The sequence below is a fragment of the Arachis duranensis genome, chromosome 2, assembly GCF_000817695.3.
Source record: "Arachis duranensis cultivar V14167 chromosome 2, aradu.V14167.gnm2.J7QH, whole genome shotgun sequence".
In the NCBI taxonomy this organism is placed as follows: Eukaryota; Viridiplantae; Streptophyta; class Magnoliopsida; order Fabales; family Fabaceae; genus Arachis; species Arachis duranensis.
The window spans coordinates 821747-848918 of record NC_029773.3 but is presented as its reverse complement, the minus strand read 5'-3'; the positions used below and the strand labels follow the sequence as shown (position 1 = coordinate 848918).

The following is a 27172-nucleotide window of genomic DNA, read 5'->3' as shown; positions in this document are numbered from 1 at the left end:
ATATAAACACACTTTGATTATTCTTACTTAGGGCTGCATATGATTTGGTTAATCCAAAAGTTAATTTTTTTTTGGGTTAGCAAAAAATATAATTTGATTAATTAACTAAATTAATTTTATATGATAAAATTGATTATTAATTAATTAAAAAAAATTAAAAATTAATTTTTAACAAGTTATAAAAATAAAAACCAATTAAAAAAACTATTTTTTTAAAAATAACCGGTTAAAAAAATTGAATTTTTCAAAAATCAAAGTTAAAAGTCGGTTTTTAATCACTTAAAAACCGATTTTAACCAATTAAAAATCGATTAACTAATTTAATCACAAGAGTTATATACAATTTAGTTATGGTTTTAGTTAACCGAGTATCGATTTTTAAAATTTTGTTTTAGTTAACCACCTTTTAATAATATAAATATAATTTTTCAAATTGTTTTATTAAAGTAGTTAATCAAAATATGGTTATAATTTTTTAACCAGTTAATCATAATTTGGTTATTTTTTATACACCCCTACTCTTACCAAAGATAAAAGATCTTAGTCTAATATAATGATTTCATGGAAAATAGCTAGGCTTCTTTTCGCAAGTAATCCGTAGATTCTCGCAGATATTCATTAAATCTGATACATATCTTAATTTTTCGCAAATGATATGTAAATTCTCTCTAAAAATAGTAAAATAGTCATTAAACCTGAGATTCATATCTTAAACCGTATGTCCGTATCGAATGACTCGTGCAGCGGAATGAATCTACCGAAACTTTCTAGTTTCTATTAATCAAATATTTGTGGACAACAATTTCCAATCAAACGAGAGAAGATATAACTACCAGAACTCAAAAAGAAACCAAACAACCCCAAAAATGTGATTGTGACAGTCCCCAGTCTACGTCACACACAGTTCCGTTTCGTAACCTCCCGCATATTCTCCATTTTATACGCCCAAATCTAATTTAAAAATTATAATAATTATTATAATAATTATTATCCCCTATCCCTCCCTTGTTCTAAACTCAACACACAAACAAAAACCCCAACTCTAGATTTTTATTCTCTTTCTTTCTCGTTAAATTCCAATTAGGTTAGGAATATGGATTATCATTGTATTGAATCAATTGATTGATTATTATTTGTTTCAAAATCCGCAAGAAGCTATCCTGTCCCTCGCGGCAATGGAGTTCATACAGAGGCGCGTGGAGCCGTGGATCAGGGACCAGGGAGCGAAGCTGATGAAGGTGTCGTGGGGACCACTCCAATGGCGGATGAAGTGGCCATGGACAAGCCACAGGGAGAACAAGAAGAGGATCCATGAGGAGTACGAGCGGCGCCGGAAGCAGCTCCATGATCTCTGCCTCGCACTTAAGGCTGATTCCGTCTCTGATTTGCAGGATCTCCTTTGTTGCATGGTTCTCTCCGAGTGCGTTTACAAGGTAGTTTTCTTTTCACTGCATATGAAACTCAGTATTAGCTGCGGTTGTTGTTGTTTGTAATAGCATAGCATGACATTGTTTAATCCATGCAGTGAACTACACTAGGTATTGTTGTTGTTGAACAGTGGTATTAAATTGTGGTTCAATTAGGATTTAAGGGTATGTTGGTTAGTAGTTTGGGATGGAATGGGAAATAGCGCAATAGACAAAATTAGAAATGGAGTTGGATAGTTAGTGATGAAGTAATTCCATTCTGTTGCAGGAGAGAGCTGAGCTGTGTTTTATATTTTCTGATAATTTAGGTAGTGTGTGGTTTAACATTTTGATACAGAGGAGACAAAGACATTGGGGACAAGAGTATCTTGGGAAAGATAATTTCTCTATTTTCAAAATAGAGAATACCAGAGGCATATCTCATAGATTATTTTTAACTACCTTCTATTTGTCCGAAGTTAAAGGGACGTGGGAGACTTGTCTTTACCATCTTTCTGTTTTTTCTATCCAAGGACATGAGCCTAATGCTACCTTAAGGCTATGCTTGGATTGATGGAAGTTAAGGGAGTGGTAATACCCAAACAAAAACAAAAGGAACTGGAGTAGAGTAATATTTAAGGTAGTGGTGAATGGAGCTCAAAAGAATTGAGTTAATATTGTCTTATATAAAATGGGCTTCCCCTCTAAACACTCAAAATTGGATTGGATAAAAATATGAGGATTTTTATGGAATAGATGGATTCAATTCGATCGCAAACCTCTTTTTTTGCTAAGTTTGGATTGATGATAGATATAGAGTGGAATGGAGTCCAGAGGAGTAGATTAATTATTCTTCTCCATTGTTTGAATGAAACTTAATTCCATCCCAAACCTCCTGTATTGGAAAGAACAAAAAACGAAAGTTTTGATTTAATTGAATGGACTCTGTTCATTAGTAATCATTCCACTCCATCCTAATTTTGTCAATCCAAGTATGGGGCCGATTAAATTTCCTTCTGCCCCATTCTGTTCCACCATCCTATACCACCAATCCAAACAATGAATGCTCATTATACTGCCTTGAGCTCATCACTCATCTCAAACCACCAATCCAAATATAGCTGTAGAAGGCCTGGCTTCAGCTTTGTGGGAGATTTTGAATTTTTTTTTTTGGTTTAGTTATCTGATTTAAAATGATTATGTTGAGGAAATGGGAGGGTGGTGAAGTTTGGTTAGGTTTTTTCTGTGTTGGTTTATGCTGTTTGCTTTATTCTCTTTCTAGAAATGGGAAGTCTCTAGTTTTTGTAGGTTTTTATTTTGGTGGAAACTCAGGTGCAGTCAACTTCACGTAAAGTTGATAGTTGAGAGCTGTTAGATGAAAATTTAGTCAAATCAATTAACGACTCTCAACTATCAACTTCACGTGAAGTTGACTGTACCTGAGTTTTCACCTTTTATTTTTAATTTATTTTAAAGGATTTCAGAGAATGGGTTTTGAGTCAGCAATGTGTTAGATAATGGCACTCCAGAAATCACACAATGATCAGGGAATGAAACGGAAGCCAAAAGAGTGATCCTATCTCAAATATAGTCTACATTCGAAAAGCAATCATGAAAACTTCTTACATTCTTGTCTGCCACATAAATAGCAAAATACAGCATAAACCAAAGCTGTGTCGCAAGATCTTTGGATCCTATTAGAGCCAAAACTTAATTTTTGCTACTGTATATGATCTATATTCTGTAATGATAGGTAGGTCAATTAGTGTAATAAAATCTAGATAGGTATATGTAGTATTTTTTGTTAAGTGCAAATTAGCATCAAAGTTATCAAATCGCGATTCTTAAATTGAATGCTAATTGCTAAGGCTAATTATTGAATTGTAAATCATATCGAATAGTAAGATTAAGGGATATCGTTCAAAATTACATTGTATATACTATAACACATGATAGGGCTGCAATGACGTTGTTTGATCTATGTAGCCGACTCCATCTAATGGGATAAGGCTTTGTTGTTGTTGTTGTTGTTGTATACTATAACACAAACAAATAGTATTCTGAACAAAAAATTCATGATACCAATAGCATAAAAACATCACCAAAGTCATGTATAAGCTCAAAACATACAAAATCATCGTCAACAAATATCTCACAGAAGGCAGAAAATCTAAAAAAATTAATTATTAAATATACAAGTAATAATGTGCAGAGAAAGATAGAAAAGAAAGTATGGAAGAGAAGTTGACTTAGAATACTTGGATTTTATCTTGATATGCATAAAAGGCACTGTACTTTTTTTTCCCCTGGAAAACAAATGGAAATGCACCATTTGTGGTGCAGAGAGACATTAAATATTTAAAATACGACCCACGGTGTTAAGTGTTTTGTTTCTTCTTAAACAAAAAAAGAGAAAGCCCATGTTTAGAGTGAGCATCGGGTTTTCTTGACCTGTTTGCCGAACTTTGCATATGAACTTCAAACGTGTGATTCACGATTTAGTGCCACCGGGAATCGTTTTTGATGTTGTGATTCACAATTCCAGCATGTATTAGTGTGATTCTAATGCCCAATCGTCTGAATTAGAAGTGAAGACAATTCGAATAACCAGCCAAATGACTTGTATGAACTCGTGACTCAATAACCATGATTAGCATTAGAGAATATGTTGGAAAAGTAGGAACTAAAGGCTGCGTTTGTTTACAGAGATAGGACACTGAGACAGGGATACAGAGATACAAAATCGTGTTTGACAGAGGAGACATGGACAAAGACATTGTGTCCAGAGACACCGAATCAGTATATTTTGTGTCCATCCTGACAGGAAGGACACGAAGACACTAACAAGGGATACAACTTATTTTTCATTTTTTCTTTTATTATTCTTGTTAATTTTTCATAATTTTATTTTTCATCTCAAATTTTTTGAATGGAAAAAAATAAGAATAAATTGAATTTTCATAATTTGTTCTAGTTTATCATCAAACAGAATACAAGAACACAAAATTGTGTCTTTGTCCTTTATGTCTTGTTCTCAGTGTCTTGTCTTGTCCTGTTCTCAGAAACAAATGCAGCATAAGAGTTTTCACCATACTAAATGGCCTTAGGTCTTGCATAAACACGAAGCTACTTTGAAACTTCACTAAGAGTATATGTATGCTATGCTTGCATGAAATTTAGTTAGTTAGTGTCAATCAACAAGTTAATTACTCTCATTTATGTCTAGTGTCAATTGACAAGTTAATTACTCATTTATGTCTGACTTCCTATAATTTAGAGACCTGCCACCGAGATGATTAGAGCTGTAAATAAATTTAAGGCTGATTTTGGAGGACATATTGTTGCATTGGAACGGGTGCAACCTTCGTCAGATCATGTTCCTCATAGGTATGTTAGTCTTTATATAACTTTATTTGTGTGAATTATAATTGCCTTTAATAGAATTCTTCTAATTTTATTTTCATAAATGCCATTAAATATTCGAACATTGGAAGTTTCTATTATTTTCTTCCTGAAAATTTCGTCCTCGGTTTCTTGAGCAACTAGAAACCTTTTTTTCCCTTAACCTAATATTTGAACATTTGGACATAAAGGATGAGGTTGTTAGGAAGCAGTGACACTCATTGGTGGAGTTCTTTATATAACACATTTTCATGTTGACCCTTATGCGTCCATTAAGTTTATGCATCGTGATAACTTTATGATAAGCTTCGGTATTATAATGGTGAAAAATCAATGACTACGGAGATAGAAGTGAAAATAATTATAGGTGTAGGGCGCCCTAGTGCTAGATGGTGGCACTTGAGGAGGATGGATTTATGGAACCTCATTCCCCTGAGCACAGAGAGGCTCTTTCCAATATTTGAACCTGTAGCTTCTAAGTCACATGGCAGTGATTTTACTGTTGGTGGGGGTCAAAACTCATCCTCAAAAATACATAGGGACTAACCTAAGATGTTTTCTACAGGGGGAAGCAAGCTAAAAAAGAATGTTTATATACAAGTACCTAAAAGATATTTCAAATAAATGCAATTAATCTATTGATAACCACTTAGATCCTTTCCCCCCCTCCTGTCTCTCCTCAAAGTAGTATTGTGCTTACATGTTTTTGTATGCACTTCATTCCTAAATGGATTATATTAGTGTCCGGTTTAAGCTGTGTTGCACTGTTATTTGACAGATTATGTTGTTTCAGGTATTTGTTGGCTGAGGCAGGAGACACTTTATTTGCTTCTTTTATAGGGACAAAACAATATAAGTGAGTTATTTCAGGGATTCTTTGTGTAAGTTTTTAAAAAATCAGTACTTCTTCTTGAGAATGATTTTTATATACCTTTATATTTTCTTGATAGGGATGTAATTGCTGATGCAAATATACTTCAAGGTGCGATCTTCCATGAGGATGCTCCTGAGGTGGCAGATGGATGTGCACATGCTGAATCTGATAAGGGTGAAAACTTAAATGGAAAAGAATATATGTGGAACCCTTTGGAGTCAAGGCCTAAACAAATAAATAGTAAATCTAAACCTGCTGCTCATAGGGTAAAATGCCTGTTTTCTATCAATTTTATTTTTATTTTTATTGCTTGGTTCTTTTCTTATATATTCTTCAATGGTGAGGGATCAGGTAAACTTCTCTATAGAATTATGTATAAATTTGTGCATTTATGAGCCCACACATACAGAAATTTATAGCATGTTCAATATTAAATTAAATAAGAATAATGTAACCAAGACATGATCAATGAGCACTAGAAACTGAGTTAGTCTAGGAATATGTGATAACATGTGCTTAATTCTGATATTTTTTTGTGAGGCGTTGAATTCAGCCTACCTTTTGAGCCTGTAAGGAACCCAATTTAAAATATTTTTGAAACTACATGGACTCAGTTGCAACTTTCAATTGGAATTTCTGAAGAGTATGGCGTCTATGGATTCATTTAACCACTTACCTCTTTTTTTTCAAGGTTTACTTCTTTAGATCTTATAGGTTATTTATGATTTATATTGCTGCGTAATATGGTCAATTAATAATTGCTTAATCACCATGGTATGTTATATTCTTTTCAACTATTTATGTTATAGGTATTTTTTAATCAAGGATATGGTCCAACCTTTAGTCATTGATACTGTGATATGTTAATTAATGTTATAGATGTAAATATGGTGTCCTTAGGTTCTATTAATTTTGCTGGTTTCACTCCTAGGGTTTCTTGGCTCGTGCTAAAGGAATACCTGCTTTAGAATTGTATAGGCTTGCTCAAAAGAAGAAACGCAAGCTTGTTTTATGTGGTCATTCACTTGGTGGAGCTGTAAGTATGATTAATCCATCTAGATTTCATAACAATGGTGTAGATGCATTTGAACAATATGCAAATGCTAAGTTCCTGATGTTCTACACAGGTAGCCGCATTAGCTACTCTTGCCATTTTGAGAGTAGTTGCTGCTTCATCTTCATCAAAGGAAAATGAGAAAGTCTCTATCAAATGTATAACATTTTCTCAGCCTCCTGTAGGAAATGCTGCTCTGAAGGAGTATGTTTTCGCTGTATTTTTCTACTCCTTGTCTAAATTGGTTAGCTGCAGTATTCTCTTTAGAAACATGAAAACTTAAAAATATTCATTGGTTTCTTTTCCTTTTTTCCCCTTTTGCAGCTATGTTAATAGAAAAGGTTGGCAGCACTATTTTAAGAGTTACTGCATCCCGGAAGATTTGATTCCTCGTATTTTATCTCCTGCTTATTTCCACCATTATAATAATGCTCAGCCTCAGTCAGTGCTTTCTGAAAATGAAACTAATGGGTTATTATCGTCAAAGAGGGGCCAAGATTCAGAGAAGCCGAAAGAGAATGATGGAGAGCAGTTGGTTTTGGGGGTAGGTCCTTTGCATAAATCCTTCTGGAGACTCTCAAAGCTGGTACCCTTAGAATCCGTACTGAGACAATTTAGTAAACGAGAGAGACAAATTAATTCTATTGAAACAAATTCGATGCCTGGTTCTCTTGCTAGTACTTTGATTGAGGAGGAAGTAGTTGAACCACAATCACTTGAAATACAAGAGGATTCTGACGGCATATCACTCAAGCCTTTTCCAGACAGTGACAAACATTCGTTGGAGTTGGCAAAGAATGGAAAAACAAATACAAAAGGCAATATTGTAACTGGAGACGAAAGAAAATGGCGCAGAGTTCCATATTTACCTTCATATGTGCCATTCGGACAGGTAGATATTATCAGAGATGATTCTTTTCCACTAGTGTTCTTTTGCTGTAACTAAGGATGAAGTTTTATTTTTATTTTTTATTTTAAATTTAAATTTGGATAGTTTATTTTTTTTACTTGGGCATGTTAATGTGAGGGGTTTGTTATTTAAGCAGTCCATCATCTTCTTATGTTTGTTTTTATTGCTTTCTTGGCTTGGTTATTCATGTGATTTTTCCCGCCATTGCTCTATCTTTTCTATGATTGGTGTGAAAGTAGTGTTTCTGTGTCTCATTTACTTTGAAAAAGTAGGAAGTAGCTGTAAGTTCCTACTTTTGAATTATTGGCCTTTATATAATATGTAAATCTTCATCCTGTAGCTTATATATACTAGCAAAAAGCTAGGAAGCATGAGTTTATGTGCATGATTAAAGGGGAAGCCTGAAGGCTTATGTTAGAATGGAGGGAGGGAAGATCAAAGGATAAGCTTTAATATCAAATTAAGATTGTATGTTTAGCTCCAGATAAAAACATAACTCAAAGAGGGGCTACCCAAGTTTTCTATTAAAAGCTATCATGGACATTTTGTTCTTAAGCAGTGTGGAGCTTAACATTAATGATCAAGCCTTTTTTATTTCTCATATATTTGTATTTACAAAAAGCTGTTTGAATGAGTAGGATCAATTAAAAAGAGTAAAATGTCCTACAGTCAACTGTTTCCATCAATGACCATGCAATTTTATTTTTATATTCTGCTTATCCTTTCCCCTTTTTTCCCCTCTCATTAATTTTTAACTGATAAAAAATGGTTTCATGTAAACAGCTTTATTTATTGGGAAATTCCTCAGTAGAGTCACTATCAGGTGCGGAGTACTCAAAACTGACATCGGTATGAGCTTCCTTTCATTGCTTATTGATCCATGATATTTTTCCATTGCCTTTTTTTGGATGATAATTTGTATTTAAACCTTATATTATATATAAATACACTTTTGGAAATTCTCTCATTTTGTTTGCTTTCTTTTGGCAAAGACATTTTCAGGTCAAATCAGTGATTACGGAATTGAGGGAAAGATTACAATCTCATTCAATGAAATCATATAGATCTAGATTCCAAAGGTACTTGACTAGTCGTACTTGTCGTGTTATATATATTTGAAACTATGTTTATATGTTCCTAAAATTATTACTTTTAAATGACCACATTCCCCCATTTTTCAAAGAACTTGTTAATGGCTGTTAGAGTCTCACATTGCTTAGAGATAAGACTTAGCCTTTATAAGTGTTATGGCAATCCTCATTCTATAAGCTACTAAGCTAGTTTTTGGGTTAAGCCCACTCATTTCAAATATGATATCGAAGCCTTTGATTTGGATCCACTTGATTGTGGTGTTAGGGGCTTGTCCTATGGTTGTTAATGGGGCATTCATAGATGTCTAGTCCTGTAAACTTTACACACCAGATGTCTAGTCCTACTTGTACAGGACTCACCACATCACATAGGGATAGGGCCTAAATAGCCGTTATAAGTTATTGGGTTAACATTCACCATATGAGCTAACTATTGAGTTGTGTTAAATCCATTTAATTCTAATAATGGTCATCTCTGTTGAGTAAACTTTTTAATTTTTGTGCTTCTAGCTCCTTGAATCCCCAACTAGTCACCAACTAGAATAAGGATTGGTTGTTGAAGCATTTGAAATTGCTTGTGTACATGTTTAATTGAAGTTATTTGAGATAAAATAATCCTTTTCCTCCTCCATTTGTTGCAGAATCTATGATTTGTGTATGAGTGAAAATTTCCTAGGGATTGAGCAATGGCAGCAGTTTCCTCATCTACAACAATGGCTTGGCCTTGCAACTGCAGGGACTGTGGAGCTCGGGCATATAGTCGAGTCTCCTGTTATTCGCACTGCAACTACAATTGTTCCTCTCGGATGGGATGATGGGCCTGGAGCGAAAAATGGAGAACCTCTAAAAGTTGATATTACTGGTTTTGGGTTGCATCTCTGTACATTGGTTCATGCCCAAGTTAATGGTAACTGGTATTGACATGCTATACTTTGTGACACATCAAAATTTATTGATAACATGTATATGTATAATTTTACGAATTGGAGGGGTGGGAGCAAGGGCAGACACATGAGAAATTAATCAATAATGTTATTATTAAAAGTTATTTTGATAATGACGGATAAATCAATTGGTTTTCCATTTTCACTAAAGGTTATGTAGAGATGCATATCAATAGCTAAATTGCTATGACAAGCCATTCACGAGTCTGTGGCTTTATTCATTTGATTAATAATACACTTCTGAATACTTGTGCACGATATCTATTCTTCCCAGTTGATCTTTAAAAGACCCTAATTAGTATTTATAATATACATTACTCTATTAAAGAAATAGGATGGAGTGGTGGTTTTGTTTGTGAAGTGCCCAACAACTTTCTAATTAAATGTTTTTTTTCCTTAAACATTAACTTCAATGGTCCTATAGGTAATGTAATGTGTATTTTTATCTTAATTAGGTGTTCGACTTCAGTTGAGTCCTTTCCTTCTGCCCCAAAGTATTCTTCAAATCAAGGAATTCAGCCGGAATTACAGAAGATGAGAATATTAGTTGGTGCTCCACTAAGAAGGCCACCAAAGCATCAAACTTTGTTAGATTCATTGTTGCCCGTGTTCACTTCTGTTGATTCTGAGCTTGCTAGGAACTTAGCACCCATTGACAAGGATAAGTTTATCCGTCCGGAAAGTTTAAATAACTTCTCAATATTCTGCACTAGTGATTTTTCAACGGTTTCTAAAGAGGTTCACATCAGAACTCGTAGGGTACGATTAATTGGGATGGAGGTATGACAATTTTGCTTTGGGATCATTCTGGATATACTTTATTATTTTTCATCTTATAAGTTGTATGAGTTGTCTAATGTGCAGGGTGCTGGTAAAACTACTCTTTTAAAGGCAATCTTGAATAAACGTAAATCCAACATTTCCTCCATAGAGGATGCACTTTTGGATGTTGATGTACCGGAAGGTATTGCTGGTGGTTTGTGCTACTGTGATTCCTCTGGAGTAAATATGCAGGTAACCAACCTTCTTTTCGTGTCGGTTGCTTTCCAATTTTTCATATTACTCTCCTTTCAAAATATCCTCCTTTGTACTCACTAGTGTGGATATATATGATTGATTTGAAAAGTTGGGATGTTGATATGTTTGATTTAATAGTGAGCTGGGTTGCACTTGCTAGTAAACTCTGGATGTGCATTTAAATTAATGAAATGTACCTTATGATGTTCATTTAAATTTCCATTTCTCTTAATTAATTTGCAGGAACTTACCAAGGAAACTTCTTGCTTCAGGGATGATTTGTGGCTTGGAATCCGAGATCTAAGTAGGAAGACAGATTTAATTGTTCTTGTTCACAACCTATCCCATAGCATACCTCGATATAGTAATTCAAATAGCTCACAACCAAAGCCTGTCCTTTCACTTTTCTTGGATGAGGCCAAGTCTCTTGGAATTCCATGGGTTCTCGCAATAACAAATAAATTTGCAGTTAGCGCACACCTTCAAAAGGTAGCGATCAATGCTGTTTTGAAAGCTTACGAAGCATCTCCTAACTCAACCGAAGTTATAAATTCCTGTCCATATGTTATGCCTGGTTTTGCTGGGGCCACTCTATCATGGGATCCAAACAATGCAGATTCTGTTAAAAAGATGGGTCCTCAAAAGCTTTTATTGGCTCCTATTAATTTTGTTAAAAGGCCCTTCCAGAGGAAGGAGATAGTTCTTCCAGTTGAAGGTGTCGACTCTCTTTGTAAACAAATCCACCGGGTACTTCGCAGTCATGAGGAGTCTTCATTACAGGTGGGGAAGCCTTTATTTTGTGGTTCATAGTTTTATGTTATTTTGTTTTGAGTAATACTAGTAGTATCTCTATATTTGTGAATTGCCTTTCATATAAATGTTATTATCATAGAACAATGCATTTCATGCTCCGTTGGATTCAAATATTCATAAGCCTGCAACTAAAAATTTATAAGCAAAATATCAAAATTAAAAAATGCATAACAAACAATAAAACCCATAAGCTTTGCTTTAGAGGAAAACAAACAAGGTCCTCCAAAGGCTGTGAGATGATTCCAATATCCAGCTGAGTTGCTGATGTTCTCCGGCTGCTTCAATGAGGTGAAGATGCTTTCTGTTTGGTAATTGTTACTAAGCATATGATGACATTCTGTTGGGTAAATGATGACCCCATTTTTCTTTATTGGGCCCGGGGCAGGTTTTGAAATGTAATCCAGTTTTATTGGCCTGGAGTCCTTATCTTGGTTCCTTTGCTGGAGGCCTTTTCTTTGTGTAGTCAAGTCTAATTATATTTTCCCCAGTTTTCTGGTTTAAACATGCTATTCATCATACTAAACTGTTTTTAAAATAAACATTCTTGAAATAATTGGTTTAGAATAGGAAACAGTTTTATTTTAGATGTACATGAATAAAATCAATGTTCATTAAGACCTATGTTGCTAATATTCTAGATCAACCATCCATGTCACAGATTCAGTATAATTTACTAACATACATGACGTTTAATATGTGAACAAAGCATTCATATCTTGTTCATTTTAATAAAATATTCAACAATACACCATGGTGTGTATTGAAAAATACTTATTTTAATTGGCTTTCTTGATTGTTTGAATTTCTTTTATGGAGCACTATTGATTTGTTTGATCTGATATATATTCATCCCTTACAGTGGCTTAACCAGTTATAAAAATTGAAGTATCTATCAGCTGATATAGTTTGGGTTCAATTTTCGCTCATCACACTACAAATATATCTGTTACAGTAGTACACACTGAGAAATTCTATTTCTGTTCAATTCTTTTGGTGCAGGAATTTGCCAGAGACAGACTTATGTTGGAGTTGGCAAGAGAACAAGCAATGTCAAGTGATGCAAGTAGAGATGCTCGAGCTAAGGCGAATTCATTTAATTCTGCTGCTGTGGGTGCATCTGTTGGTGCTGGTCTTGGCATTGTCCTTGCCATTGCAATGGGGGCAGCATCTGCCCTGAGGAAGCCCTAAGTTCCCAATTTCCTCTCTTGACAATGAGTTGGTGATTGCCGTGTTCAAATGTTTGTTGCTAGGACTTCATTCTTTGTTTAGATAAAGATAGAATAGACTCTTTTTTTTTAATCCCCCTCAAGGGAAAAAAAGGTGAAATCAGGAAGAGACTTATTTGTGGGCAAGATTTAATTCCTTGCTACTAGCAACATATAATTAATTATTTATTTATTCAAGTATAGATCCATAAATTATTTATGACTGCTAGTGCCATTGTGAGGCTTGATATGAAGAAATTTGATAGGAACATATAAGATGGTTTCAAAAAAAAAACTAAAGCATTATACTAGTTTCTTTTTATATATATAAAAGACTAAATTATCATGTCTATTCATTGAAAGTTTTAAACGTTGATAAATCTATTTATGAAAAAAATTACTATTTTTACCCATAAAAGATGGTTTCGAATGATAGAATTAACACTGAAAAATCACTTAAAAATGTTCAAATTACTCTTTTTTTTTAATTCTAATCTCAACATCCATCTCCCAAATTTTAATCCTCTTTTTATTCTTTTCATGAATTTCATCATCTTCTTTACTACCACCACCACCACTGACACCAACCATAAGTCCCACCTTCCTCCTTCTGCTTCAAGCTATGGTGGATGGCAGTGGTGGTATTGATGAAGGAGATGGTGAAATCCATAAAAATAATAAAAGGGAGGGTTGGAAAAGGAAAAAGGATAATTTAGAGTTTTTAGGTGATTTCTCATTATTCGGATAACTTTATGAGAAAGTTTAGGGGGCAGCAACTTTTGTGTTATGTGACCATCATTTAACCATCAAAAGAAAAGTGAGTGATTTCTCACCATTGGATGTAATCTCACACCATTAAAAACACTATTGATGACCAATTGATGGTTATAAAACACAAAAGTTGCTGGCCCTAGCACTCCTCTTTATTTATAGTAAAGAGCTATCTTTTATGAGTAGAAATGACAATTTCTTTTATTCATTGATTGATTTATTAGTGTGTAAAACTTTAATGAGTAGAAATAGTAGTTTAATTTATATATAAAGTAATTAATTTTTAAATTTATTAGTCAAAATGTCTTCGAAACGTGGTAGTGGAAAATTCAGTATATCAAAATTTGAACTTTGGAAGAAATGTTTCAAATTTGAATTAAAAGAAGCTTTTTTTTGTTCTGCAAATCAGTTTAGTGATACAAGAGTGTGAAGGTTTGATTAGTCAGCTCTCTGAAGAGTTGTAGCCTCTAGGACCAAAGTAGAAGGCGATGGTGTTCGTTCACAGGACATTAGCAATGGCGATGACTATGAAGGACGTGTTGGATTATTGGATATTTCATATTTCATACTATTTTGCACTTTGTCATTATTTATCAATCGTTAAAGTTTCAACCAGTTGTTTACTTTAAATCAAACACTTTAAAGACAAACAAAAATCAATTGATTCAATTCTATATGTAGAGAGTAATTTGACATCTTGACTAACTATATATTATGAGAATTAATATGGACAAACCGACAAAGTATGATTTTGACTTTTTGGAGTCTTTACACATAGCTTTCTAATTCCATGAACTAATGTAACTGATGCTTATAATCCAAGGATTAAGATTATTATTTACTCTAAAAGGGCACAGGCATGAACCTTCAACGGTTAATATCTTTTGTATGGGGAAGTTGGTAAATGTATTCAACGAGAGCAAAGAGGTCCAAGAGATGCCTTTTGGAGAACGAAATTTGCGTTTTTTTCTTGGCCTTCACTTGGTTTGGACTTTTGGACTCTGTTTGGCTGTTGCCTTGCCAAGCTGTGTTTTTGAATGATCTATTAAATAAACCAACAAAATAAACTCAAGATTTAGTGCCTATTTAATACGACAAAAAGCTATTAAAAAAAAATAAGAAATAAAAAATTGACAAATGATTCCTCCTCAACTCACCTCCTTTTCGTTAATAGAAAATGCACATATTCTTGTTGCTTAAAATCAAACTGCACAAAGAAATTAATAGATAATAATTTTTTTTAAGTAATTATAACTGATAAGAGCCCTAAAAGAAATCAATGGTTGCGATCGACTCTTCCGAAATGCGCAAGCTTCTTCGATCGGCTGCAGCTAAAGGACGCTGCCGAGATAAATCTAATTTTCTGGGCCCCACCACCCACGGATGCACCGGTTTCTTGAAGTGTTCCTTTATGGTTATGGACCAAGTGCTGGTTTGAATTTGCCCTAACCATCGGGCTCAAGCATAACCTCCAGTTAAACACTCTCTTCCCTGCCTGTAACGATCGCGACCGTCGCGCAGGTGCCGGCGCCGCCTGATTCCGGCTTTTCGGAGATGATTCCCGAGAGATTCTGCTCTCCGTGGAAGACGACCGATCATGTCCGTCGATTTCGCTACTGAAACCCTCCGATTCTCGATCAGATTGCCGGAAATTCGAGGCGCCACCGCCGTTGTTCTTCCGTCTGTCGTGGAAGATCATTGACATCCACGATCGATACGTCGTTGTCAATTCCCGATTCGAGTTTTCCGTCACGTTCGATTTCGTCCTAAACAGGCTTGTAGGGTTCCAGAACCTTCCGAACTTCCTCTTCGGCGTTTTGCCCTCGCATTCCGTGGCGGTTACGAAGAATGGCGGTCCGACCTGCGGCGTGCTGTAGATTACCTTGTCGTTGTCATTGTCCTTTCGTCCGACGAAGTCGTTAGCATTGATCGGCGGAGGGTTTTTCTTCTCGTCGGCGTTCTTTTCCGATTGGTTGTTGCTGTGGTCTGAAGATGCGAGAGCTTCTGCTGGTTGGTCCTCGTCTTCGTCCTCTGTTTGGGCCTGGGCTTGGGTTTGGGCCGCAAGAATGACTTGGAGGCGCTCCCGGAGGCAAGTGGCACAAACGCCGATGTCGCTGGTTGAATCCGGTACGTGTTTCTGACACTTCATTTATATATCAAATCCCTTCTTCTTTCTTGTGATCTATATATAATGCTTTTCCTATTGCGTTGCGTGCGTGCCTACTGTGGAATTTAAAGATGCGAATAGAGAATTAAAGGGGGAAGAAGATTTGTGTTGTTGCTGAATGCTGAGTGAGAGTTTAGGATGAGAATGGAAGAGAGAGTAATATTTGTGGTTCGAAATTTGTAGCGAGAGAAGGAGGAATGAAAAAAAAAGAACCTACTTGGCTTAAAGGGAAAGGTTGGCGGGGCTAACAGCAATTTTTAACAAATAACAATATGGATAATGGATATGGTTAGGGAAAGTTTTTGCTGGAATACAGCGCCTCTTATGGTGTATTTTGTTATTTTATAATTTTTTAATTACTAATTTTGGTTTTATGGTTAGATAGTCAGTGTAATCCAAAAAATAAATAATTAATTAGTGAAAATTTTTTAACAAAAATGAGTTACAGCTAGTAGCTTGGGCTTGTTTGACCGTGTGCATGCAGCGTTTGGGTCTCTCCCTCCAGATAAGTTGACCTGTTTCGGCTTAAAGGTTAAATCTATTTTTTTTACTTCTTTTGGTCTGTAATAATTTTGATAGAGTTTTCAGTTAAAAAAAAAATTAGGAGAGCTTATAAAAAGATTTTTTTAATAAAATTATATTGACATCTTTTAAGATTAAATTTACTAAAAACTTAAATAATATTATATATGACATAATTTATATATCAATTATAGTATGTGAACATACAAAATGGTTACCATTATAGAAAGATATATTTAATCTTGGTGAACATAATTTGATAGTACTAATGTGAAAAAGTTAATTATTTTGTTATAGTAGATTTAATTATTTTATTATGAAACGTTTAATTATTTTATTAATTGGTTATTTTGTTTAAGAAAATAATTAGAAATGTTTTACTACTTATGTTGACTTTTGATTGGATAATCAAGTTAAGATGGTCACAATGATTAATTGATGTAATGTTTTTGCTTCGCCGGGTTTCTTGCCTTGTTGACATATCCTTAAATTAAAAGCATTATTCATCCTTAAATTCGTCCTTGCTTATTACAATCACACACTTGGACTATCTACTTGTAGATTAGTTGATTACATAAGCACAAAGGTTAATAACATGAGAACTGAGGACCATCGGGTTGACTTGTTCGATTCAGTGAATAAGAATCTTTCTATAGTTAATACAAAAAATACGAGTATGTCTAAAATAAGTATAATAATTATGTATTTATTGAATGTGGTATATTTATATAAATTATTAGATTTTATTAGATAATAATTAAATATAACATATATAAATATAAAATATATAAATATTTTTTATTCATTAAAATTCATTATTATGTAAGAAATTTTTATAATATTAAAAATTATATTAAAATAATATTTTAAATTGTAACATACTAAGTCTACACTTCAATTTCAATTGTTCTATTGTACCATAAGTCCATAATCATATCTCAATGTAACAAGACATAATTTAGAATTATATAGTATATATACACATGAATTCATTATAATAAATAAATAAATTTAATTAAGAAACTAAAAAAATATAAAATAATATTAAATTAAATTGATAAAAAAGATCTAATTTTTCAAAGATAATACATGAAATTATATTGTTTGAAATTTATTATAATGAATTCAGTTTAGAACCTGAAAGATAATATACACCAATATATAATCAATTTCACTCAATGTATCAAATTCACAAAGAAGAAATTAAACAAAAAGAAGAAGAAGAAGCCACAGTGGTGGTGGTGATGGTGGACAACAATGGTGATGGTGGTGATAGTGATTGCGGCAGCGATGATGATGACGGGCGTGTAGATTGAAGTTTAAATTTTAATAACTTAGTTAATGAAAACACTTGGACATCTAGTATTTTTGGAGTATTTGAGTGTAAGTCTTGTCATACTTACATGATTGAATAACTTATAGAAGATAAGTCTTATTAATTTAACTTTTTACTGTTTTGAAAATATAAGTAAAACTTATTTGGAATGATAGAAATTAAAATTCACTCCAGAATTGAATTCTTTTTCTTATTTTGGAACAACAAAAAATAAATTATTTAAATTTTTTGAGAATTTCAATTCTCATTTTTTTATTTGTAAATCAGACCACAAACTTACACACTTTTCAAACTTGAATTATATTCTATTAATATATTATAATAATTTCAAATCATAGAATTGAGTTTCAAATAAAAATGAATTCTTTTCTTAAAGAAAATAAAATTCCTTTTTCATGTTAAATAGTTTCTAAATAAGCTCTATATGTGTTTTGTCAATTTTTAACAAATCGATGGTGGTTCGATATCTAGTGATTTGGGAGCGAAATCTACTTCTCTGTGCGAGTACCAATTTTCTAAAAGTACATCAAAGGGTCTTCGATTAGACAAGTGTCTTAAATAAAGTAAAGAAAATTTGTAAATCTTTAAAGGGAATACAAAAATTAAAGTATCAAAGAGTAAATGTGCAAAAAACAGTAGAGGTTGCATTAAAATTTAAAGGAGAACAATAAAAATGCCATTAATTGAATCAACGGACTTCGACATAGAATTTTAAAGTGTAGAAAGATAACTTGGACAAAGAAAATAGAAAAACACTTGAGATAATAGAATTGCTTGAAATATCAAATTTACAGAAAAGTAAAGTAAATTGAAAGAAAAGAAATGAAGATGGAAGGACCCTACAGAAAAATTAACTCGATTGCAGACTCAGGAATTCACTGGGATGTGGGTGTGCTTGAGTGTTTTTTCAGAGTAAAAGTTTCAACCCTTATTCCCTATCATTTTCTAGTATTTATAAGCTAATCTTACATAACTGATAATTAAATTACAATGAATTATAATTAAATACGAAAATACAAATTTGAACTGTAATCACTCTTGGTAACTGTTCCCGCCGCGTGATCGTAGATATTCCCCATGATTTCCTCGTATGAATAAAGCCACTAACTCCTCCGCTTCAATGACTATTTCGAACAGTTCATCGAAAACCTGCTCAATTTCCCAAATCGAATTTCATATTCAATTAGACCTATTCAACTGACTCATTCTGAATCAACTTACTCCGGTCGAAAAATATTTTCGACCAACAAATTGCCCCCTTGGATTAATGTGATTGCCTTCGATAACATTATCGAAGAATAAAACACTTAATCCAAAGAGAAATGTCAGTTTTCAAATCAGTAATAATTGTCATTAAAATTTTCCATTATTACTGATCCACTCAACATGTCTCCGAAACTTGCGACTTCTCTTTCTACCACTTCACCTTCCTCGCGAAGTCACCTCTATTCGCATTCCTTCCATAGTAACGGCTACAATGATTCTTTAAAATCCTTACTTTCTCTTCTATTCAAATCTCTCGACCCCATCATTCTCTGAACTTTCCTTGCACCAAGAATTTTTCACAAAATCCCCAACCTTCAATTTTCCTTGATAATGACTGGTTCTTCCTCTCATACCACTACTCAAGATAAGGGTAAAGGTCATGCAATAGCACTGCCATCTCCACCAGTCCTTCGCATTCTTAACCAAATCAATGATGAAATTATTGACGATCCCCATTTGCAAACCAATGACACCAGAATCCTAATCCCCTTCACAATCGGTGAAGATACACACTATTTTCTCGGACCGATAGAAACTCTTGAGAGAGCAAACAAAAAAACTCTCTTTCTTCCCTAGTGCTGAAGGGGAAAATCTATTGATAAACCAAACTTTTAACATCTCTCACTTCATCAACCAAAAATCCTTCCGCAATAATCCAAAAATCAATCCACGAGGATTTGATTTCACAACTTGGTATCAATGTCTCGAACCCACAAAAGGTGCTACCTAGGGAGCCCTAGGAATACAGGAGCTATTAAGGCTCTCTCATTTTTCACTCACCACCCACCCTTGGATGATTGGGGCAGTGACTTATTTCTGGAATAGAACTACCAACAATTTTCACCTTTCTTGCGGAATGATCGGGATGTCTCTCCTTGACATGGCTGCCTTTACAGGACTCCCAATAAATTTTCTAGATTGTACCCCTGACATGCAATCTCAGCATCAGTACAAGGTTACTTTCAGCACCTCGTATAGTGAGTTCATTGCCCACAACATGGGTGCAGACGGTACAGAAATCACAGATAATGAACATGTAGCCTTTTTGTTTTACTGGCAAAATGCAGTTTTGTTCTGTTCTTGAAGCGTACAGATGTCAAAGCTCTTCCTTCCTTTGGCTGCTCTTCTATATGAAGGAAAAGTTCTCAACTTGGCCAAACTTCTTTTGGGGCATATTTTCAAAGAGCTTGGTCTACTTGTCTGTGACCTCCGAGATAATAAAATAATCAACACAGGATGTCCATTCTGGCTCCTTCAATTATGGCTTAATGCCATTTTTAAAAATTTTATGACAAAACCTATAGGTGGCAATACCGATAAACAACACATTGAAGGTTTTCGTTTGTCTAATTATAAACCCAATTTTCCAAACACCCAATCAGATGAAGATAGATTATAGGTTGTTTTCTCTCTTTTTCATTCCTGCAAAAATTTTGATAACGATCAACTCAATTTCACTCCTTTTCTGTGCCGTAATTGTGGTCCTGCCTGGCTTGATCGTTTGCTCTTTCCAAACACTAATGAAGAGAATGAACTTGCAAACCGAACTTGGGCAAACCTATTAGCTGTCCAAGTGATACCAATAGGGTTACCATAGTATCGGAAGGAAAAGTTCAAAATAGCCTTGTATGCTCCTCATTTAGCCGCTAGGCAACTAGGATTTTCTCAAGCTATCCCAACTCCACAACCTCGACACAGTGAACCATTCTGTCACATTACTCTGGCTTCCTAGGAAGACTTCAACAATTGTCTCTCAAAAAATCAGAAACAAAGAGACCGCTTCAATTTCTTGATTTATGAACGCAGTTCATTTATCACCAAATCTTGTTTCGAATGGTGGTCTGCTTACTACTCAAGGTACACACGTACTTTGGAAGAAATTCAACAAACTGCCATTCGAACAACTGTCACTGAAAGTTCCCCAAAAGAACTCACAAAAGGAATGCTGAAACTGCTCGACCACCACCACCTAAGAGCAGAAGAACTCCTACAAGAACTTCTCGTAGAGTAATTCTTCTATTCATAACTCTATTTTTAAACTCGAAATATCCTTTGAATATTACTATAATATTTTTTAATCATAATTGATTCTGGACTTTTAACAGTTAGTGTTGCAATCATCAAGCGAAAGCGCTAATGAGAGCGAACCAACCAACAAGGATTCTCTTGTTGCTTCCTCTCAATCGGAAGATGCAGCCGATTCTGATCCTGGCCCTTAGTTAAAATCCAGAACTCCTCAGGTAACACAACCATCACTACACACATCTTACTTAGTTTAAAAATAAATCTTAAACTCATAATTGTGTACCTTTTGTATTAGCCCATTAATGTTGCCCAATCGGCTTTTTCCACTGGAGCTCCTGATCAAACAATCCCTCAACAACAAAATGACCCAGAGCACTCCACATCACATGATTTGATTCAGTTCACAGGGTCTCTGCAATTAATTCTTGCTACTCATCCACCTCTTCCTCACACAACACAGGTGATTGATCTGACAGCAAATCCTTTGCAGCACTCTCCAGAAGAAACCCGTAGACTTGAATCAATTTCACCAAATAATCAAGCCGTATCTTCCACAGAAAACATAGTAGTCGCAGACTCCGATTCTGCTTCTAAAGCTGCTGATACCACCAATTCAACTTTCTCTCGATCTAAGGTTTCGGAAATCCCTCCAGAGTTGCAACCTAAACCTTCCCTTCAAGCTAATCCTCAGACCCCTCCAGATCCAAGACCCAAAACATCAAATGCTCATACCACTCCAACCAGTGCAACCTTGGACGACTTGATCTCTGTTTTGAATAAAGTTATCCAGGAAAACAAGGTACCAGTACCTGAACCAGAAATCTCAAGACCTGCTTCATCAAGGCCTTCAATCGAATTAGATCCTGATATTCGGGAACAACTTCGATCACTCATTAAGCCTTTAGATCATCCACCTACCACCTGGGTTAATGATCCAATCCTTAACAAACTCCTGGCTGATCTTTTGAATTCTTCTTTTGAACTCCCAACTAAATACCATATTCTTCTTCAATTAAAGAATTCAAACAACTTCTCAACGAAAGCGTTGCATCTCAGTTCCAACTTCAAGAAACTGAAAATAAAGAAGCTACAGCCAGATCCAATATAGAAGATTGCTTCGCAACTGCTCAACCAATCCAAACCTCTTGTGAAGAATTTGATCGGAGAATTTCTCATGTTATTTTTGTTCAAACTTTTCATGATCAAGAAGAAGCAAGGCTCGAAGCAGAATTAATTCAAATCCAAGAACAACTTGCCACTATACGCCGAAATCGAGCTACTTTAGTCAAACCTCTGGCCGCAACCCAACAAGAACAACATCTCCTTATTCAGGAACTTGTCTCAATCGATACCAAACGGGGAGAATATGAAAAACAACTTGAGAAGATTCAAGCCGACAAGTTCAAACAAATAGAAGAGCTTTCAATTCTGGAAAACAAAAGAGCAAAACTACGCTCCAATTTGGCAAGACTAGTAGCACCCTGACTTTCCTTTTTAATTCTATTTTGTATTATCCTTTGTCTTTTCTGAACTTTATATATGTGAACTTTTATGTTTGCCAACAATAGAAAAGTTTCAAGTATTTCCAATTAATCGAGTTAATCACTTTCTCTGACTCGATATCTTTGATCTGATAGGCATTTCCAGAATATGCCCCTATTACCTGAAAATGGCCTTCCCAACTATGGGACCATTTACCCAGAAACCTCGATTTCTTCTCCATCGGTAAAATGACTTTTAAAACTAAGTCGCCCATTTTGAAAGACTTTTCCTTAATTCGACGATTATAACTTTGAGCAACACTTTCTTTCTGTCGAATTACATTATCAAGTGCCAGGATTCGCTCTGAGTCCAATTCATTTAATTCATCGAACATTGTATTCCAATAATCATCGACTGGCAAATCATTCTGGCTTGCTATTCTTAAAGTATTCAAATTAATTTCTAACGGTAATACTGCATCATGACCATATACCAATTTATAAGGTGATGTTCCTGTCGAACCTCTTGGCGAATTTCGATAAGCCCATAATATTTGACTTAAAGTTTCAAGCCACGTTTGAGGCCTATTCCCGATATGCTTTTTAATCAAGCTTATCAATATCTTATTTGCTGCCTTTACTTGTCCATTAGCCTGTGCATAATAAGGAGTTGAAGTAATCATATTAATGCTTCTCGAAGCCGCAAAATTTTTAATTCGTTGGCCAGTAAACATAGTCCCTTGGTCAGTACTTAACGTCTGAAGAATTCCAAATCGATGGATAATATGTTCCTCCACGAATTCTATTATTTCATTTTGACCAACCTCTACCAACGGAACTGCTTCAACCCATTTTGTGAAATAGTCAATAGCCACTAAAATAAACTTGTGTTGTTTTGATGAAGGGGGATGGATTAATCCAATCAAATCCAGAGCCCAACCTCTAAATGGCCATGGCTTTATTATCGAATGCAATTCACCTGCTGGAATATGTTGTATCGATTCATGTTTTTGACATTCTTGACATGCCTTCGCATACTCAATATAATCTTTTATCATGGACGGCCAATACACATGATTTCGATATAACACCCATCTCATCTTCTTCCCTGCCTGATGGGCACCACATATTCCATTATGGACTTCACCTAAAGTAATGATATGATCATCTTGCCTCAGACATCTTAACAAACTCCCATCAATCCCATTTTTATACAGTTCATCAGCCAATAAGACAAAATTTATTGCTCGTAACTTTATCTTTCTATCAACTGCAACATTGGGATCCTTTAAATAAAGAGCAATAGGCTTTCTCCAATCAGAATCCTCCCATTCATCCATACACAAAACCTCTCTTTCATTTGCTGGTACTAAAATTTGATGGATACCAAATAACTTCCTAAGAATTTCCGGACCAATCCGATACCTCGAAGCTATTTGGGCTAACTCATTAGCAATCTCATTATGAATTCTAGGGATATGCACTAAAGAAATCTTTCGAAAAGACGTTAATAGTTCCCAAGAAGTCACTAAATATTTCTGTAACGTCTCATTATTACACTTAAATTCTTTCGATAACTGCTTTAAGACTAACTGTGAATCCCCTAAAATTTGAACCTCTAAAGTCCCTTTGCTGATTAAAATTTCAAGACCCAAAATTAGAGCCTCAATTCAGCCACATTATTCGAACAAGGATACTTTAATTCAAACAAGAATTCTGATGAAATACCCTCTGGTGAGATAATGAGAATCCCAACTCCTGCACCATCTTTATACTTGGATCCATCAAAATACAATTTCCAATAATTGCTTTCCACTTCGATTATGTTTGCCCCCTGGTCATTCAGATCTTTCGAATTATCTACAAGAAAATCTGCAATGACCTGTCCTTTCACAACCTTGGCGGGAACATATTGTAAATCAAATTCCGTTAATGCCAGCATCCACTTTCCTAAACATCCCCGCAACATAGGCAAACTTAACATATACTTAATTATGTCAGTCTGTGCTATAACTTTTACTGACTTAGCCACCATATAACACTTTAATTTCATACAGGCATGATATAAAGACAAGCACAATTTCTCGATTGGAGAATACCTTGCTTCGATGTCAGTTAACACTCGACTAAGGTAATAAACTGCTCGCTCATGCCCGTTTTCATCATCCTGGGCCAACATACATCTAATAGTATTTTTAGATGCTGCAATATATAATTTTAAAGGCTCAGATGGACGGACATTTTCCATAATCGGGGCTTTTGATAAATATAACTTGATCGAATCGAACGCCGATTGATGTTCTGTAGTCCATTCGAATTTTGAACCATTTTTTAATTTCACCAAAGGCGCAAATACCGTAGTTCGATCTGAAAGATTCGAGATAAATCTCCGAAAATAATTTACTTTACCCAAAAATGATTGCACTTTCTTCTTTGATTTGGGTGCAGACAATGCTAATATTGCATCTGCTTTGTTTTTATCGATGGCTATTCCTTTTTTATGCACAACAAATCCCAAGAAATTTCCAACCGATACTCCAAAAGCACATTTTAACAGATTCATTTTTAAACATTTCTTCCTCATAGTAAGGAATGCCTTTCTTAAGTGGTCAATATGTTGACTCACGAAAATCGATTTGACCATTACGTCATCGATATATACCTCCATAAACGTCCCAATTAGGGGTGGAAACAGGCCAGGCCAGGCCAGACTTTGCTCTTAACAGGCCTGGCCTGTCATACAATTGATTGGCCTGAGCCTGGCCTGCAGCCTGTTATAGGCTCTTTATAAATTACTAGGCCTGGCCTGTTATTCAGCCTGGCCTGGCCTGAAGCTTGTTAAAAGGCCTGATAATTTTTTTTTAATCAGGCAGGCCTGACAGGTCTATAAGGCTAATTAGTAAGTCTGGGCCGGGCTTATTAATGTATTAAGACTTTTAAAAGAGCCTAGGCCTGTACCTATTTTATAACAGGCCAAGCCAGGCCAAGCCAAACACAGGCCAGGCTGCAGGCCCCTGGCAGGCCGCCTGGCCTTTTTCCACCCCTAGTCCCAATAAACTCATGCAAAATAGCATTCATTGCACGTTGATACGTTGCTCCAGCATTCTTCAAACCGAAAGACATAACCACTCATTCATATGTACCTAACGCTCCAAGACAACGGAAGCAGTTTTTGCCACATCATCTTCTGCAATAAAAATCTGGTTATATCCAGAATATCCATCCATGAAACTAAGAATTTCATTTCCTACTGCAGAATCGATTAACATATCTGCGATAGGCATAAAATATTCATCTTTTGGAGTAGCATTATTCAAATCTCGAAAATCGATGCATACTCTTAATTTTCCATTCTTCTTCATAACAGGGACAATGTTTGATACCCACTCTACATAACGTGCAGTTCGAATAAATTTCATTTTGATTAAGCGCTCTATTTCTTCTTTAATTTTACTATTGATTTTAGGAGCAAAACGCCTTGGAGTCTGTTTTACAGGTCGAGCATTGGGTTTCAATGCTAATCGATGTTCTACCAATGAACGATCGAGACCAGGCATCTCATGATAATCCCAAGCAAAACAATCTTTAAATTCATATAAAAGATTAAAGAGTCTAGTTCGAAAAGGATCAACAAGATCTTTACAAATATATGTAATTCGAACATCATCAAGAGTTCCTAGATTAATTTCTTCCAAGGGATCTTGAGATTCAAACCCTTTATAATAATCATCCTCTTTGGTTGAATATTTTTCAAATCTGAAAGGTTCTAAATCATAGATGCAATCAAAAGTGAAATCAATAAAATCATCAGAAATAGAAGAAATCGGATCTTTGACTAAAACATCTTTACTTTTATTTTCTACACAATGAACCTCTGCTATTAAATTGGCAGTCTGGCTCACATCATTAGTTTCATTACAAGAAGTAGGGAAATCATAACTAAATTCGACTGGAAGCATCGAATCGAACACATTACAATTAACCAATTTACTAACCCTATCTGATTCAACTTCATCAGAAGAATCATCTTTATTTTCGAAAAAACTGAAAATTATTTAAATAATTATGTAATGTTACCAGGTAATCAGTAACCTCTTCAACCTGGCTCATAGTGCAGTCTTCAGAGTATTCAAGAAAGACAATCCCAACCAGTTGGTTTGAAGCCCACGTCTAGATAACGCAACTTTACCGAAAGCGCTTCTGAAGTCAAATAACACCCTTCACAATTATAAGGATTTAGAGATCGATCAATATTTAAAGGCTTCAATTTTTTTTATAAATCCTAAAATCAACATGCATCTGCTCGACATATAGACTGTAATCTACTTTAACAATTTTAGGTTTACCCTACTTTGTCCACAGAAGCACGCTCTGATGCACAATAGAAGATACACCATGGATCCAATCTCTCCCCAACAAGGCATTGCAGCTAGCCTTTGATTGTACCACCACAAATACAGAATGTATTTCCAATGATCCCACTTTCACAGTCAAAGTGACCAACCCTTTTTTTGGCGTAGAAATCTCACTAAAATCAGTCACAACAATATTTGTAGGGACCAAATCATCAGGATGTTTTCCTACTTTTCCCAACATTCTCTCAGGCAGAAGACTAATTGCTGCCCCACCATCAATCAACACCTTGTTTATTTTAAACCCATTCAAAATTGCAATAACATGAAGGGGGCGTAGATGAGACATTTGTCTTTCAGTTGGCCGAGGAAAGAACCCAGGCTCATCTTCTATGCGAATGAAGGAGAAAGTCCCTTCATCTTCTTGATCATAATCCTCGTCAGGATTACTCTCACATTTCCCAAGGTATTCAGTCGGAATGACCGAGATCGTTCCTACCATATCATCATCTCCTTCATCAAAATACTCCTCATCA

The 27172-nt window shown here is 35.0% G+C and overlaps 2 protein-coding genes across 2 annotated transcripts; one reads left to right on the top strand and one right to left on the bottom strand.

Annotated features, from left to right (window-relative positions):
- Window positions 1–804: 804 nt before the first annotated feature.
- LOC107472593 (uncharacterized) lies at window positions 805–12936 on the top strand. Its single transcript, XM_016092105.3, has 14 exons — window positions 805–1433; window positions 4684–4793; window positions 5602–5664; window positions 5759–5948; window positions 6614–6718; window positions 6810–6940; window positions 7061–7628; window positions 8430–8495; window positions 8649–8725; window positions 9379–9651; window positions 10137–10461; window positions 10546–10695; window positions 10942–11478; window positions 12511–12936. Exons 1-14 carry the CDS (start codon window positions 1176–1178, stop codon window positions 12697–12699), a joined length of 3042 nt encoding a protein of 1013 aa, XP_015947591.1. The 5' UTR covers window positions 805–1175; the 3' UTR covers window positions 12700–12936.
- A 1346-nt stretch (window positions 12937–14282) lies between these two features.
- On the bottom strand, window positions 14283–15732 carry LOC107472586 (uncharacterized). Its single transcript, XM_016092100.3, has 2 exons — window positions 14645–15732; window positions 14283–14529 (listed from the first exon to the last, which is right to left on the bottom strand). The coding sequence occupies exon 1, from the start codon at window positions 15634–15636 to the stop codon at window positions 14764–14766; it is 873 nt and encodes a 290-aa protein (XP_015947586.1). The 5' UTR covers window positions 15637–15732; the 3' UTR covers window positions 14283–14529; window positions 14645–14763.
- Window positions 15733–27172: the final 11440 nt, after the last annotated feature.

Excerpts from the sequence above, each read along its gene's own strand:
- LOC107472586 (XM_016092100.3), bottom strand. The coding sequence starts at position 15,636 with ATGAAGTGTCAGAAACACGTACCGGATTCAACCAGCGACATCGGCGTT.
- LOC107472593 (XM_016092105.3), top strand. The coding sequence starts at position 1,176 with ATGGAGTTCATACAGAGGCGCGTGGAGCCGTGGATCAGGGACCAGGGA. Across the intron at positions 10,696-10,941 it reads CCTCTGGAGTAAATATGCAG|GAACTTACCAAGGAAACTTC; the intron begins GTAACCAACCTT and ends ATTAATTTGCAG. Across the intron at positions 11,479-12,510 it reads ATGAGGAGTCTTCATTACAG|GAATTTGCCAGAGACAGACT; the intron begins GTGGGGAAGCCT and ends CTTTTGGTGCAG.